Genomic DNA, 15,072 nt, shown 5'->3' with positions numbered 1-15,072 from the left:
ATCCAAACCTGCTCCCTTTAAGACATTTTTTATAGCTGGAGAAGGCTCTTGCCCAGAGCAAAGATCAGGCTTGCCTCAGATGACCTCCTTGACTGAGTTTTTGAGTATAATTATCAGTAGAACAAAATTCAAAACTGCTGAGAAATGCACATGATTAGCACTTCTGCAGGCAAGGACAAGGCATCTTATCAAGGTGTTGAACATATTCAGTGAAACTTGGTTAAATAAATCATCTTTTAAATCAACCTTTGCCCAATCAAAGTCCAGCTTTACTTGTAGGTACGGACACAGGAGGGACAGCAAAAGAGAATTCCTGTGAAGGCTGCTCCACACAGACATACAGGTAAGAAATTCCTTTTTTGCTAGAAAAACTCCCCTAGAAAACTCCTTTTTATGATCTAAATAATTTTGCATGTAAAGCTTTCATGTATTAAAAGGAGCAGTATGCAGTGCACTGTAACCTTCCCTCTGTTTCTGAATATGAAGAAATAATCTTTCCCATAAAAGCCTACTGTTTCTTCAGCTTTGTGTACCGCTGGTTTTGCATGTTAACTTCAGGAATTAGCAGATTCCCAGTGTTTGTCAAGACAAACTGCTCTGAGCTGTAGTTGCGATCAACAGTCTGATGTGGTCCCCGACAACATCCAAATAATAGGGCAGCCCATCTCTATATGGAGTTAGTCCCAGTGCAACTACACACAGAACTCAAAAAAAAAAAAAAAAAGCACGAAGTACTAGACCAAGGGGAACAAGTCAATCACGATCCACAAACTTCCTATCCCTGCTTGCTGAAATTCTCCAGCTTCAGTGACATCTGTGCCAAACCCCCCCACACACACCCATGCTGTTCTATACGTTGCCCAACTAACCTCAACGAGGCACCTTCTGCTTTAATAGCAAACTGTCTGTAGCATGGGTAGCCATAGAGGTGGTTCAGAGTAGGCTGCTATCATGGAAGGATTTGATTGCCAGCTGCTTCTTAAAAAAGAAAAGGGGGGGGAGGGGAGAAAAAAAGGCCAGTTCCCATGTACATTAGAAAGAAGAAAAAACACGGACTTGCAAAGAAATCTTTACATGCAAGCAGATTAATTTTAATTTATTAGGCTGAGATTAATGGCTAATCTCTGCAACACCACTTTGCCTTTTGACAGACTTCTGTCAGTAGAGACAGCACCTGCTCCTGGGGAACTGGCTCTAGGTGGCCCTGCTTGAGCTGGGAGGTTGGACCACATGATCTCCAGAGGTCCCTTCCAACCTTGACCATTCTGCAATTCTGTGAAATCCCATTTTATCACATAACTTTCCCATAGTGTTCCAGTATTTTTGTGCTGCCATTTTTTTCCCCTCTGTAAGACTTAATTCTGGTATTAAATCCTCATCTCAATTTTCACTATGCTATCACAGGCAGATGACTTCCACTTCTGCATCTTGCTTAACTTTATTTGAGATAGGGAGACAAGAAAAGTGAGGGGAGAGAGGGAAAAAGGATTGTTTTTTTCTTCCTACGCTTGTTAACTAGCTTCAACTTTGTACAGCTGGATTTCCTGGGAAACAAAACACTAAGAATTCTGAAGCAAACTGTCTCAATATGTATTTAGAGGGAACATACCTAGGTAAGCTTACCATTTTTACTCACACAGATCTTTTCCATCCTGTTTGGTAGAGATGACTTCTGCTCTCCAGCCCCGAGAATGTCAAGTGACCAAAAAGCCCCCAAATAGCTATGGATTCTACCTACGTATTGAAAAAGACACAGCAGGACATGTCATCCGGAACGTGGAAAAGAACAGTCCAGCTGAAAAGGCTGGCTTGAAGGATGGAGACAGAGTCCTCAGGGTTAACGGTGTATTTGTAGACAAGGAGGAACATGCACAGGTACATCTCTGTTTAGTCTGGGATCCACACCACTCCCCCATTACCCAGACCCACTATGTGAAGCTTTCTCTTCCAGTTTTTTGGCGTCTTAAGCTAGGAAATCCAAGAGCTGAGTCAACTGCTCTGAGTATCTTTTGGCATCATTCACTACCCAACATGGGCATGAAACGCCTTTGAGGTGCCTCCATAGTGCATAAGCAGAGGGATGAGACAACAAAAACAGTAGCCAGTACAACCCTTCCTGGGGGGGAGCTTTTAGGTTGACCACTTTAGCACCTGCTTGCCATTTCACCTTGTCCACTACAGGTGGTGGAGATTGTCAAAAACAGCGGGAATTCTGTTGTACTTCTTGTTCTGGATGATGCATCATATCAAAAGGCAGAAGAGGAGGGTGTGAACTTGGAAGAGCTGGGCCAAAAGGTGTCAAGAGGACAGCAGCAGGAGCAGCAGTCCCCACCGCCCATGGCCAATGGAGCAATCACTGCAGTTCCACAACCCCGGCTCTGCTACCTAGTGAAGGAGGAGAAAGGCTATGGCTTCTCTCTGAAAACCACAGAAGGTGAGAGCCTGGGGAGAAGAGATGGGGGCTGTACAGATATGTAAGTGTGTGTGTGTGTGTATATATATATATATATATGACAGCAGTGACAGAGGTAGCCACAATTAACACGTGGGGGCCAACGGGGGCACACAAACTGCTCTTGGAACAGAAAGAAAGCAAGAAGTAGCAAGATGAGTTCAGATCCATCTCTAGTCCATTTCTGTACAGCATATGCAGTACCTGGTTTTCAGAGGACCACATTTCTTATTGGGTGGAGAAAAGACAAAAAAAAAGAGATAAAAAGAATAAGCTATTTTCTGCTTGTTATTTAAGCCCACTTACAAAAGCAAATTTGCAGTCCCTGCTCAAATATCAGATATATACTCAAGTTGATACATTAAGTCCTGTTCTATTCCTCCGAATCACCTCAAGGTTCTAGATAGCTGTAATAAACACTTTTTCCTGATTTGTAAGATATTTCATTTAGAAAGCAAGGGATTTTGAACCTCTTCCATATATGCCTTTCTTCCAAGGCCAGTCAAAAGAATAGGGAAGTCTTCTGGAAAGTATCACCTCTGAAGAGGGTGTTTTGGAATGCAATACAACTCAAAGACCAAACATGGAAGCCTTCCAAACACAGGAAATTATGAAATGTATAAAACAATAAAAGCAGCTCCTCAAGTCAAATTGGGGGGAGGGGGGTGGCTGTAAATGGAATCCCTTTCAGCTATCTTTATCAGCCCCTTTGGCACTCTTAGTAGAGAAATAAAAGATTGTTCGCTATCTGCAGCTCAAACAAGTGCCTCTCTCCTCCACAGAAATTATTTTTCCAGGGCAGAATAAGAGACAGATGTGTGTCTATGTGGAAGGTTTGCAGTGCCGCTGTAATCTGCATGTAAGCAGAGACCAAGAGCCTCTAAGGACATCAGTGCTGAGTTTCCTTAACCATTAAATTCAGGCATATTTCAGTGACTTACCCCATGTAATGAGTTTTCATTTATTTTAGGACAGAAGGGGTTGTTCATAGTAGAGCTTTCATCACAAGGAGCAGCTGCAAAGGCTGGTGTCCAAAATAACGATCGCCTGATTGAAATCAATGGAAAAAATGTGGAAAATGACACACATGAGGAAGTGGTGGAAAAGGTACTTGTTTGTATACCGATTCATCTTCCGTTCTGGCCCACTTTCACAACAACCTGTCAGGGTTACTGAGGAGACAGATCTGGCCGATTTGAATGTTTCACAGTAAATCTCGGAAGCTACTGTTCGTGTATCAACATGGCAGAGTACCCCTCTGCTTTGGCTCTGCTGTCAAGCAGCCTCTTGAACTGATTCTGAATGAATACTGCCATCAAGACAGGCCAAAGAATTTAAAATAACAGAAATATACTGCTGCCAGGAACCCTACTAAATAAATCATGCTCTGTTCCTAGAAGTCCTGGAAATACTCCTAATGGTAAGAGGGCAAGTCATCAAATGTGGCTTTCAGGGCAGGAAGAGGGGGAACTCTGATGATACAGATAGCATGGAACAGGGAAAATTATTTTAGACAGTAGTTCCTTTCTCCTTTTAAAGAAGTCCAAAACTAATGAAAACTACTGTGCAAGTAATATTACTACCTGGCCTCTGCTGCAAATAATATTGCCAATGAGGCTTCCAGCTTTCCACTATTGGCACTGCTAAACTGCAGCTGGATCTGAAGAGATTCCGGAGAGCCATGAGACAAGCAGTACATCTTCCAGCACTGCAGCATCACAATTCAGTGCACACTACTAACTATGCAACTGTGCAACACCTGTGTTTTGTTGAGCTGCTATAACATCAACAACAGAGTGATGTTAGTTAAGATGAGTAAAGAGGGCACCCATTAGACTGAAAAAAGGAGTAAGAGAAGGATGGACTTGGAGAGATTGAACAGACCAAAAAAACCTCAGCATCAGTAATACAGGGAGATGGAAGAGGACCAAGAGTGACAGAAACTTCACTCTTGTCACTGTAATCTAAAATAGTGGTACAGATGGCAGGATATGTCTATATTGTAGAGTTCCACATGTAGATAAGCCAAGTGCTACTAACTGAGGCTCACTGGGATTCTACTGGCACTGTATGCCACCCTCATGGCCCTCTACAGCTAATTCCCTGAAGGTCAGGAAACAGTATGAAAACCAGAAGATTTCCTCATATATATGCTGGATCTTACACGCCTGAGATCTTGTCACAGTCCAAATTTCTGACTGGAGAAAAAGGAAAAAAAAAAATTATAGTAGTATAGCCTATGCCTTATGGCTTATTCATCAACAGCACCCACACACCACTATGTATCAGTACACCAGTTACTGAAGTATCTACAATTCCCACATGTTGTTGAAGGGTTGACATCTGAGACTGTACATGTACTATCACAGGTAAAGAAGTCTGGAAATCATGTTATGTTTCTACTTTCAAATGAAGAAACGGATCATTATTACACAAGCCAGAAGATGGTACTGAGCAAAGAGAGCGCCAACCTAAGATTGCTTCCCCTCAAACCACGACTTATTGAGATCCAGAAAGGAAAAAATGGTTATGGCTTTTATCTACAGATGGAACAAAATACTGGTGGTAAGAACCAAGTTAACACACAGACCACGACATTCGCTATACAATTTCTTCCTATACAGGGTTTACAGACCTCATTCTCTTTGGCTTCTTACTGCTCATCTAGAAGTCCTCGACAGACGTGTTGCAAACAGGGCTGCATCAGGGAAATGGTCTAAACCTGAAGTACAATTCTGACAATTCGCCTTTGCCATGCATTTTAATGTCTTTAAACAAGCATATGCCTTTACATCAATCTTTTTTCCCTTCTGATCTTAGATCATGTAATCAAGGATGTTGATTCTGGAAGCCCAGCATCCAAGGCGGGTCTCAAAGACAATGATATCTTAGTAGCTGTCAATGGCGAGCTAGTGGATGGTCTGGATCATGAAAGTGTAGTGGGAGAAATTAAGCAGTCCGAGGCAAAAATCACACTGTTGGTAGTGGATAAGGAGACTGATGCCATGTATAAACTGGTAAGAAAATGCAAACTACTGCTAAGAATTGGTAATTTATCATTTTGAAGAGACATATGCAGCAATGAAACAGCCAATCTGCTCTGACAGACACTTCAGCTTGCAGGAAATGTCTAAGATACATCCATATTTCAGCAGCTCTCCTTGCATTTATACAGCAAGTCACTAAACATCCAAATTTTTGGCCTCTTCAGATTTTTATAGGCACTGTTGGAACAATTCTAAATTTAAACACACCACAGGAAAGGTTGTAAGTTTAAGACAGCAAATTCAAAGTTACACAGCTGTGTAACTTTCTATGAACAAAACGAGTAACAAAACTCCCTTCTCACACAGATCAACACTGCAGTTTTCCACTCAGCCAGAAATTAATAGCAAAGAGCACTTCATTGCAGCTCAAGTCTGAGTCATTAAAAAGGTTTCAAACAAAACACATTGAGCATGAAAGCCTAACAGAGATTTCACAACACAAGTTTTTATCTTAAACTTTTGACACTTTTTTCAGGCTCAAATTTCCCCCTCCTCATACTACAACAAAGCACAAGATCCAACACCAGCTAAAATGGAGGAAAGAGTGGAGTTGCACACCGAGCAGAAAGTGAATCACAAGCCAAAAATCTGCAAGATGGTGAAAGGGCCTAGTGGATTTGGCTTCAGTTTAAACATGATCAAGAACAAACCTGGACTGTTCATCAATGAGGTACTAATGTAGACTGAGGAACAAGGAAAGGCTCAGGTAGTCTTTCGGACAGCCTCCTCCCTTTTGTGGCTTTTTTGAATGTATTTGCAGAGCAGAAGAAAAGTGTCTTCTCCAGCACTCTCAGATAAGAGCTGTAACTGTTAAAGTCAGACTGACATTGTAGGACCAAGGTTAAAAATAAACACCAGAAAACATTCCTCATTCTGATAAGACATCTAGAGGGAAGGGGAATCCAACTTTTGCATCATTTTTGCTTCTATTCATGAAACTGGCATGCTAAAATTAGTATTTTAAATAGATCTTTTTGACTGTAGAACATCCTAAAAATATAAGAGAGACACCTTCAGGCTGCTCTACTCCTCTTCTCTGAATTCCACAGCTGGCAAAAGTCAAACATCTATTGCCTCAAATTATGTCTGTGCCTTCAGCTTTCTTGAGAGGAGGGGTTCCACTCACTACCAAGGAATCTGTGAAATGTAGTAAAGTTAACTTTAAAGTCACTGGACAGGGACCCGCAAACAGTAAGAAAATTGGTTTTCCACCTGTCTTCATAACTCCACCATGCCACATTTCTATACTGAAAGTCTCTCAAAACCAAGATGCATCTTATATCTCAAAATGATGGGTTCCATGTTTGTCTAGGCCTACTGCCTCTCCCAATTCACTTCTGCCGCACAAATCTCCCCTTCCCCATGCTTATTTTGCAGTCTTGTAAGGAAAGCAGTAACACAATCTAGCTAACCATCAGGTGTTAATGCATCTTTCCAAGCTTCATGCTAATATCACAGTTTGAACTTGCCTTTGCAGGTACAAAACCACGGGCCAGCTGACACAGCTGGTGTAGAAAATAACGATTATTTGGTGGAAGTGAACGGGGTGAATGTGATGAATGAATCCTATGACAAAGTGGTGGCAAGAATCCAAGACAGTGGTGACAGACTAACACTACTGGTGTGCAGCAAAGATGCTTACAAATACTTCCAGGGCAGGAACATTCCCATCACAGCCTCTTCAGCAGGTCCAGCCCATGGCACTTCTGAGGCTCCTGCTTATACAGAAAACCATCCGTCAGAGCCAGAGAGAAACTCACCTGCACCAAGGGAAAGGGTGAGTAATACCGCATTAAGTAGATGTCGAGGGATCACCTAGTGAATAGCAACTTTTCTCAGCTAGTATTTATTCCTGAGATAGGATTTTTCACAAGTCAATGTTATTAAAAGGGAAGTTGTGGTCTGATTATCACAAACAATTCTTCCTTTCCCCACACATAATACAGGTGAGTATCTTTAATGCAAGGTTAAATCACAGAAAGGATGCACATACAAGAGATTTTATGGAACAAGATAATCCAAATACGGTAATCCTTAATGAAGATTGGAAACAGGCAATACAATCCTGAAAGTGCAGGGAAAAAGTGCTTAAATACACCAAAAAGCATAAACCGCTTTTGGGAGAACCAGTCGAAATATTTCAAAACAGATCATTTTGTAGAAAGTAGAGCAACCAATAGGTTATGATGACATTTTCTAGGAAATCTGCTGATTTGAAATGACTGACTTTATGCCATTAGAAAGAGTCTGAAGCATGACAGAAGTCAGAAAAGCAGAAATTTCTTCTTGAAACAGTCATTGTGAACCCTCTGTGTGGTCAGCCTTAAATATTTAAATGCTGCTTTTCTGATCATGCAAAAGACAGACAAGGAAGAGTAAGACCAATACCGTCTCCCATTCATTTTTCATTAGCCTTGTCTGCAAATGTCCGGCTGTGAGCTTTTTCAGAAGTTTCTCAGTCACCAAGCTGCATTTTTCAGATCTGAAGTTAGCACCACTTTTATGTGCAAATTCAGCAGGTATGGGAATTAAACAATAGGAAACCTCTATTGAACAAATTTCTCTCTAAATGTACTTAACCAAAAAGCACTTCAACAACAAAAATCGCATTTGTTGGCTCATTCCACCATCCAAACCAGTACACGATTAGTGCAGATGAAAATAGGAGTCCTTCATTAACACTGCAGACTATCAAGCATGTTTACAAACTAAAAATAACCGGAATGTATTTGTTACTCCTCTGCAGACAAGCTCATCCTCCTCTTCACAATCAGCTGCCTCTACAAAACCAGACAGCGACAACGACGATGACACAAAGTTGTGAGGAGAACTATGCCAAGAACAAAAAAGAAACCTTCCAAATCCACTTTCTTCAATCATTCTTTGCTACTACACCTCTCAGAACATAACTATGCCTAGTAGTGCCGTACCTGTAAAGGACTGCAATCTCTTGCTGAAATGTAGCTGCCCGAAATAAACACTTCAGTGTAACCTGCATTCATTTAACACATTGCAATTGTACTTCATTGGCTTTCTGCCATGTAAAGCGGACAGTTAGTCACTTACTTGTATAAAGGATTAAATAAATTCATAAGCATCATAGCCTTTTAAGGATAAGCTCTTAATAAAGAGCAACTGATTTCTCCCCACGTCCCAAGAGGCAGTTCTCCCCCTAATCCAAGTCCATCAACTCCATCTCGGTGGCAACTCTTCTATGCTATACTTACAGCAGTACAACTGCTGTGAAATGGCATGTGCCAGTCTGCTCTGTCCATTGCGCTCCTTTCTCCTGCTAGCATTGCAGAAATTTCTTTCAAACATTAAGCTAACTTCAAAATTCACAACTCCAGATGTTCAAGCACTATTCTCTCTCTGCTGCCTGCAGTTGTGGATCCTAGTAGTTAGATTAGTGTACATAATTCAGTCATGCGGGTTTTCTAGCTCCAAGTCAACTCCACAGTGTCTTGAATGGGGTATAAATGACTCTGTAATACTGCTGCTGTATACTTTGCCTCCTTGCTGTACACCTAAGACAACACAGAAATAAATTGTTTAGAGTAGCCATTTTTTTTTTCCCCAGGTCTTACTCTTAACACCTATGATATATGTTTCAGAACAATTTTAAACCAAATAAAGCCTGGGAGAGCGGCTATGGGAAGCTACAAGTTTAAGTCACATGAATAAAATTTAGTTTTATGCCTTGAATTACATCAAGAAGGGGAAATGGGCTACTGCAGAGGAATACACAGGTTGTGGGGAAGACCAAATTTACAGCATATAAGGTAAACAAATTTGTAACATATAAGGTAAACAAGGCATAGCTGTGGTCTTTGACTTCACACCGAAATCTAGCAAACAGGAATCCAAAACCTCAGTTCCATTTATGCAGGGATAGAAAACAAAAGTTGAGACTTGGGACAGTAGGTATTAGTGATACACACTAGTGTATACTCTATACATAAACGGAGGGAAATTCTCTCCATTTCACTTCCGCCAGGCAGCAAGCCCTAGACACTTTCTAGCTCACTTCCAGCCAAATCTTTGGGGCTGACAAAAAACAACTGTGATGCTTACATGAGATATTACAAAAGCTTATTTAATTCCACAGACTCAAATATTCAACTCCAGAATTGCTGTCCTCTGAATCCCAATTGAGTTGATTTTCAAAAGGAAAAAAAAAAAATAAACCACATTTCCTTGGTGCCTTCTATGAAGATGTTCTTCTAGAAGTCAGAGGTCTTACCCAAGACAGCCTATTATGCAAGTTCCGATCCTCCTAGATATTGGTGTACCAAGGAGTGCCCTTATTCCTTGGCAATGAACTATGTCACATTCAATACATGCATCCCCCTTCCTTCAAGCTTTGGCACCTTAACGGAATGAGCCACAGAGCTTGACGTGCGGAAGTTCAAAGAGCCGGTTACGCTGCTGAACACACAGAACAGTACCAGCTCTCTTCAAGTTTTGCAGTCCACAGGAGTTGCAGCAGTCCAGCAGAAAGGACAGAGAGCAGTGCGTGACTGCAGTCCTTACTTAGAGGGCCATATGCTTTTCTGGGGCTTGTTTATGTGCTAAATAGAGAAAGAGAATACTGGACAGTGCGCTAACTAGGAATATCACATCAAACCAACGATGATAAAAGTTGAACTGGAGCTCTCCCAGGACTTCTGTAATAATAGTGCGATACTCTAGAGGCATACTCATCCGGATCAGGAGCACTGATGACACAAAGTACATGCCCTGTAAATTAAAAAAGAGAAAGTAGTAATTATTGCACAAGTGGCTATGTGGCTAAGATAGGTCAGTATACAAAGGCTTTATTATGCATATATGTTTACACATCCAAATAAGTATGTATGTATAAATGTATATAGGCGTGCCCATGGTTCTACATACTCACCATGATCTGTGCTAAAAGCAGAACAATAACATTGGAGGACTTGCTGCTGGAAATGGCATAGAAGAACTAGAAAGAAAAAAAAAGCACTGGAAATAAGCAGTCAGGTAAGTGCAATGTGCCTTAGCACAGCATGAAAGGTACATACCATTCAATGCTTTTTCATTTAAAAAAACCAATTAAAAAAGCATACTTTCTGAAGGGGTGTCTGTACCCTGCTTTCAGAAACCTGCCGTCTTAGTCAAAGATGAGTCTCCCTAAGCCAGTGGCACCATGTGGTAAAAGTCATATGAGGATATATATTAATGTTTAAGCTTAGGTACCAAAAGCCAGGTCAACACAATGAGTCACAAGTCTTTTGAGTTAATGCCTTTCCGGTTCTACCTAAAGAACCTGCAGCTCAAACAATCCAAATTCTTTCAATCATCATCTCATCAACCCTACTAATAAGCCCTGGCTACAGGATCATTTAGCATCCTTGCTTACATTTAACATCTACATCTCTTCCCAAGAGTATCAACAATAAAGACTGAGCGGGGAAATACACTGCAGAAAATATTTTTCCTCCCTCTGCAAGGATTTATATTCAGATATTTAAAACATAAATGTGTATTTAAAATTTATACAGTATTTGCCCCATCTAAAGTTAAAAATCTGGTAACAGCTTTCCTGGCCCAAAAATCACATCACAGTGTCCTGGCTCTTACCTTTGTAAGTGTTATTAACAATCCTCTGATAGAGGTAACAATGATTATTCCAACAAGAATAAAGGAAATGTGCTGAGACCAGAATTTCACCTGCATCAGCAAGAAGAATACAGTTAAATCTCCAACACTAACCCTATTTACACTACATTGTATAGCTGCCAATGCTTCAGGGTCTTTGTATTTCCTAATTGTACAGATATCCATAGTACATAGGTGCATGTAACAGACATTTTCAAAAATATATTTGCAACTGTTTACTCCAAACACATGAGAAAAACAGATTTAGTTTACACCAATCACAATGAACCCTATATTCACAGGGATGTATTTTAAAAGTGTAAATGACAGAACATCTATGTGACCAGGCAAATGTAATTATTCTGTAGACACAAAGTACAGTATTCTGTAGAGAAATGTACTAATCTAAGCAAGTTGACTAACATGTTTCCGTTTGCCCAAAACAAATAAGCAAATCACTGCCCCTCTGTCAAGACCACGTTACCATCCCAGCATAAAATCAGTGTGAAAGCAAAGCTCATGGTGCATTTTTCCTTCCTCCTCAATAAGACAGAAGTCAAAGACACATTCTCAGAGCTCTATCGCTCTCTCCCTAACAGCAGTATGATTTTATTTAGATAAGATAGGAATTACTGAAAAGGTTGCAAGAATTAATAAAGTCTCACATCAAACTGAATTCCCAGGTAGTTTACAGTGATCTCAATTCCTCTTGTGACTGGATCAGTCTTCCCCACACGATCAAATACAATATTGATGGTTGCCTGCAAGAAACGGATATACATTCAAATAAGAAAACTAAAAGCATACCTCATTGTTACACCTGAGACACATGCATGACTCTTCCTTTGTATCACCAAGGAAAGGGGTGGGGGGCAGCCGGATTGTCAAAGAAGGTGCAAAACGCACATGCATAAGAATCACTTGTGTAAGGCTCTATACAAAAACACAGATGGCAGAGCTTTATTTCAACCAAGGGCCAGTTTCTTTCAGAATTTCCAGAAGCAGGATTTTAAGGAAACTAGAGCATTACTTGATGAACTGCATGTACAGCATAATCTATGCAGGGTGTGACATTTGCTTATCACAGAAGGGTAGGGGTTGGAAGGGACCTCTTGAGATCATCCAGTCCAACCCCCCTGCTACAGCAGGATCACCCAGAGCAGGTTGCACAGGATGGCATCCAGGCAGGTTTTGAATATCTCCAGAGAAGGAGACTCCCCAGCCTCTCTGGGCAGCCTGTCCCAATGCTCGGTCACCCTCACAGTGAAGAAGTTTTTCCTCATGTTCACACAGAACTTCCTGTGTTCCAGTTTGTGCCCGTTGCCCCTGGTCCTGTCACTGGGCACCACTGTAAAGAGTCTGGCCCCATCCTCTTGACACCTGCCCTTTAGATATTTATAAGCATTCATAAGATCCCCTCTCAGTCTTCTCTTCTCCAGGCTAAACAGACCCAGCTCTCTCAGCCTTCCCTCATAGGAGAGATGCCCCAGTCCCCTCATCATCTTTGTAGCCCTCTGCTGGAAACTCTCCAGTAGTTCCTTGTCTTTCTTGAACTGGGGAGCCCAGAACTGGATACAATATTCCAGATGTGGCCTCACCAGGGCAGAGTAGAGGGGGAGGATAACCTCCCTCAACCCGCTGGCCACGCTCTTCTTATTGCACCCCAGGATACCATTGGCCTTCTTGGCCACAAGGGCACACTGCTGGCTCATGGAGAGCTTGCTGTCCTCCAGGACTCCCAAGTCCTCTGCAGTGCTGCTTCCCAGCAGGTCAATCTCTAACCTGTACCAATGCCTGGGGTTATTCCTCCCTAGGTGCAGGACCCAACATTTGCCGCTGCTGAACTTCATTAGGTTCCTCTCTGCCCAACTCTCCAGCCTGTTCAGGTCTCACGGAATGGCAGCGCAGCCTTCTGGTGCGTCAGCCACTCCTCCCAGTTTTGTATCATCAGCAAACTTGCTGAGGGTACACTCTGTCCCTTCATCCAGGTCATTGATGAATAGGTTGAATAAGACCGGACCCAGTACTGACCCCTGGGGCACACCACTAGCTACAGGCCTCCAACTAGACTCTGCACCGCTTATCACAACTCTCTGAGCTCTGCCATTCAGCTTTACGTCCACATAAAACACAATAAAACATTTACATACCATGAAGATTTTCCAGACACAATAGATGGAGAAAAAATAACCCAAAAAATTAAAGTATTTTCCCTGGAAAGTTTTGGAGTACTCTATTCTTTCCTGGAAATACAAAAGGGGGGAGGGGGAACAGAATTAAAAAAAAAAAATAATTTGCACAATCACCCACAGCACAAAATTTTACTGGAGCACCAATAGTATTAAACACAGTTTTATCCTTCTACAAGCCTTTCAATTCACATGTTTCTGAACTCAAAAGTTTTAATTCAGAAGTCTCCGAATGGCTTTAGGGACATGCACCAGTATGCATCTCAAGTGGACCAAAACTGCCATCTAGACACCAAATTAAAGAAACAGATTCTCACTCCACCACATCACAACATTTCAACATTCACCTGCTGAACAGGTCTTGTAACATACATGTCTTGTACCATACATTCTCTTTCAAACTAGTCTGGCATCCCAACATCCACCTGGGCAGTTACTTTGCTACATACCTTTGTTGCATGCAGGTCAGCAGTTTCCAGAAAAAGCTGCCGACTCAACTCTTCTAGGGCATCCACTTCTTGCTGGATAAGGGACAGATCTGGCAAACCAGCATAGTCAAGGCTAGAATACATCACAAATTCTTAACCAAAACCAAAACATTCCTGACCTTCAGCCCAAGGACCACATCTAATGGTTTGACCACTTTTTTGATCCAGATGAGTTTTTTGATTGAGTCTTACTGCTCCTTGTTAATACTGCACACAAAGAAATCTCAAGGATACATATATTGCATGCTACTCCATTTTAAGAAGGTAGGCAGTACACAGTATTTAGGTAGTCATGCAACAAGCTCTTTCTTCTTCTGCCTGGGGAACACATCGCAGAACAGAACCAGAGCTCTCAAAGACTGCTCCTCCACTTTGATCAGCGTCCCTTGTCACTGAAGTGCATCATCATATGTCACTCTCGCTTCACCTTCATAAATAAAACTGCTGAGTAACTGCTTCAAGACTCTAGTCAAATAGCCAAATTCTGCTTTTAACAGCTAGTGGGAAAGGAGAGAGTCCTTAGCCCTAAATACGCAAACTGCACACTATACGTGGTCTGGCAGAAATTGTTGGTAGGCAACTGTAAGTTAGAGAAATACAGACCCTTGTAACTCGCAACAGACTCCTTCTACCCCTTTCACATGGGCAGAACAACTGCTGTTCACCTGTTTCTATCCACCTTTTTGTCACACTGCTACAGCACCAGTGGCCAGCCTGTATCATGAGAACAATTTATTTGGTCAACAAGTTACTTCCCACCCTTCTTTTTCTCAGGGCTTTCCGACAAGGCCAGAAAGACAACTGTAGGCTAGGTAAATTGTTCCAGCACCTCAGCCAACCCCGCTGTTTTGCTCAAGTATGTCACAGGTTCTCCACTCTGGAAGAACGTATTTCAAGCTATGAGAAAAAAAATGCACGCATGCAAGCAGAGGATACATCAGAATAGAAAGTTGCCTCCCACATCAGCCATATGATGGGGTAGACATCTGCAATGTGACACCATAAGTGTGCACATCTGTCCTGCAACCTGCTGTACACCTCAACCATGGTGATGGAACAGCACGTTTATAGGGCAGGGCAGCAGCACAGGGCTCCCAACTGCGTCACAGTAAAACTATGTGTCCAGCCCCTGGGCAAAAGGTCAAACAGTGCAGTGCAAGAGAGAAAACTTCCCAGGAGACATTAAGCCTTTTGCTCAGACTGCTGAAACGTGTTGAAACACAAATGCTTTGTAACTGGCCCAAGTCATACTCTTTCCTTCAAAACAGAAGAAA

At 41.8% G+C, this 15,072-nt stretch overlaps 2 protein-coding genes across 6 annotated transcripts in view; one reads left to right on the top strand and one right to left on the bottom strand.

The window, feature by feature from the left end:
* Positions 1 to 264: 264 nt before the first annotated feature.
* On the top strand, positions 265 to 8,505 carry PDZK1 (PDZ domain containing 1). Of its 2 annotated transcripts, none has more exons than XM_054838703.1 (9): positions 265 to 343; positions 1,664 to 1,875; positions 2,182 to 2,434; positions 3,423 to 3,559; positions 4,822 to 5,017; positions 5,273 to 5,469; positions 5,975 to 6,169; positions 6,977 to 7,276; positions 8,246 to 8,505. In XM_054838703.1, the coding sequence occupies exons 2-9, from the start codon at positions 1,666 to 1,668 to the stop codon at positions 8,321 to 8,323; spliced, it is 1,566 nt and encodes a 521-aa protein (XP_054694678.1). In that variant the 5' UTR covers positions 265 to 343; positions 1,664 to 1,665; the 3' UTR covers positions 8,324 to 8,505. The 2 variants fall into 2 exon arrangements, with proteins under 2 accessions (XP_054694678.1, XP_054694688.1); XM_054838713.1 differs by having other exon boundaries at positions 289 to 343; positions 1,641 to 1,875.
* Positions 7,426 to 15,072, bottom strand: part of GPR89B (G protein-coupled receptor 89B) — a 21,959-nt gene continuing 14,312 nt past the window's right edge. For 3 of the 4 annotated variants that reach the window (XM_054838725.1, XM_054838734.1, XM_054838742.1), the window contains exons 9-14: positions 13,760 to 13,848; positions 13,272 to 13,364; positions 11,787 to 11,882; positions 11,104 to 11,193; positions 10,400 to 10,465; positions 7,426 to 10,239 (exon numbers count right to left, since the gene is read on the bottom strand). In XM_054838725.1, the coding sequence (XP_054694700.1) occupies positions 10,033 to 10,239; positions 10,400 to 10,465; positions 11,104 to 11,193; positions 11,787 to 11,882; positions 13,272 to 13,364; positions 13,760 to 13,848 (641 nt within the window). In that variant the 3' untranslated portion in view covers positions 7,426 to 10,032. The remainder of the gene's footprint in view (positions 10,240 to 10,399; positions 10,466 to 11,103; positions 11,194 to 11,786; positions 11,883 to 13,271; positions 13,365 to 13,759; positions 13,849 to 15,072) is intronic. The other variant, XM_054838750.1, reaches the window with a different exon arrangement.

This window comes from Grus americana, chromosome 1, assembly GCF_028858705.1.
Source record: "Grus americana isolate bGruAme1 chromosome 1, bGruAme1.mat, whole genome shotgun sequence".
Classification (NCBI taxonomy): Eukaryota; Metazoa; Chordata; class Aves; order Gruiformes; family Gruidae; genus Grus; species Grus americana.
Note: the sequence above shows the minus strand (reverse complement) of the source record. Positions and strands in the feature narration are given on the sequence as shown.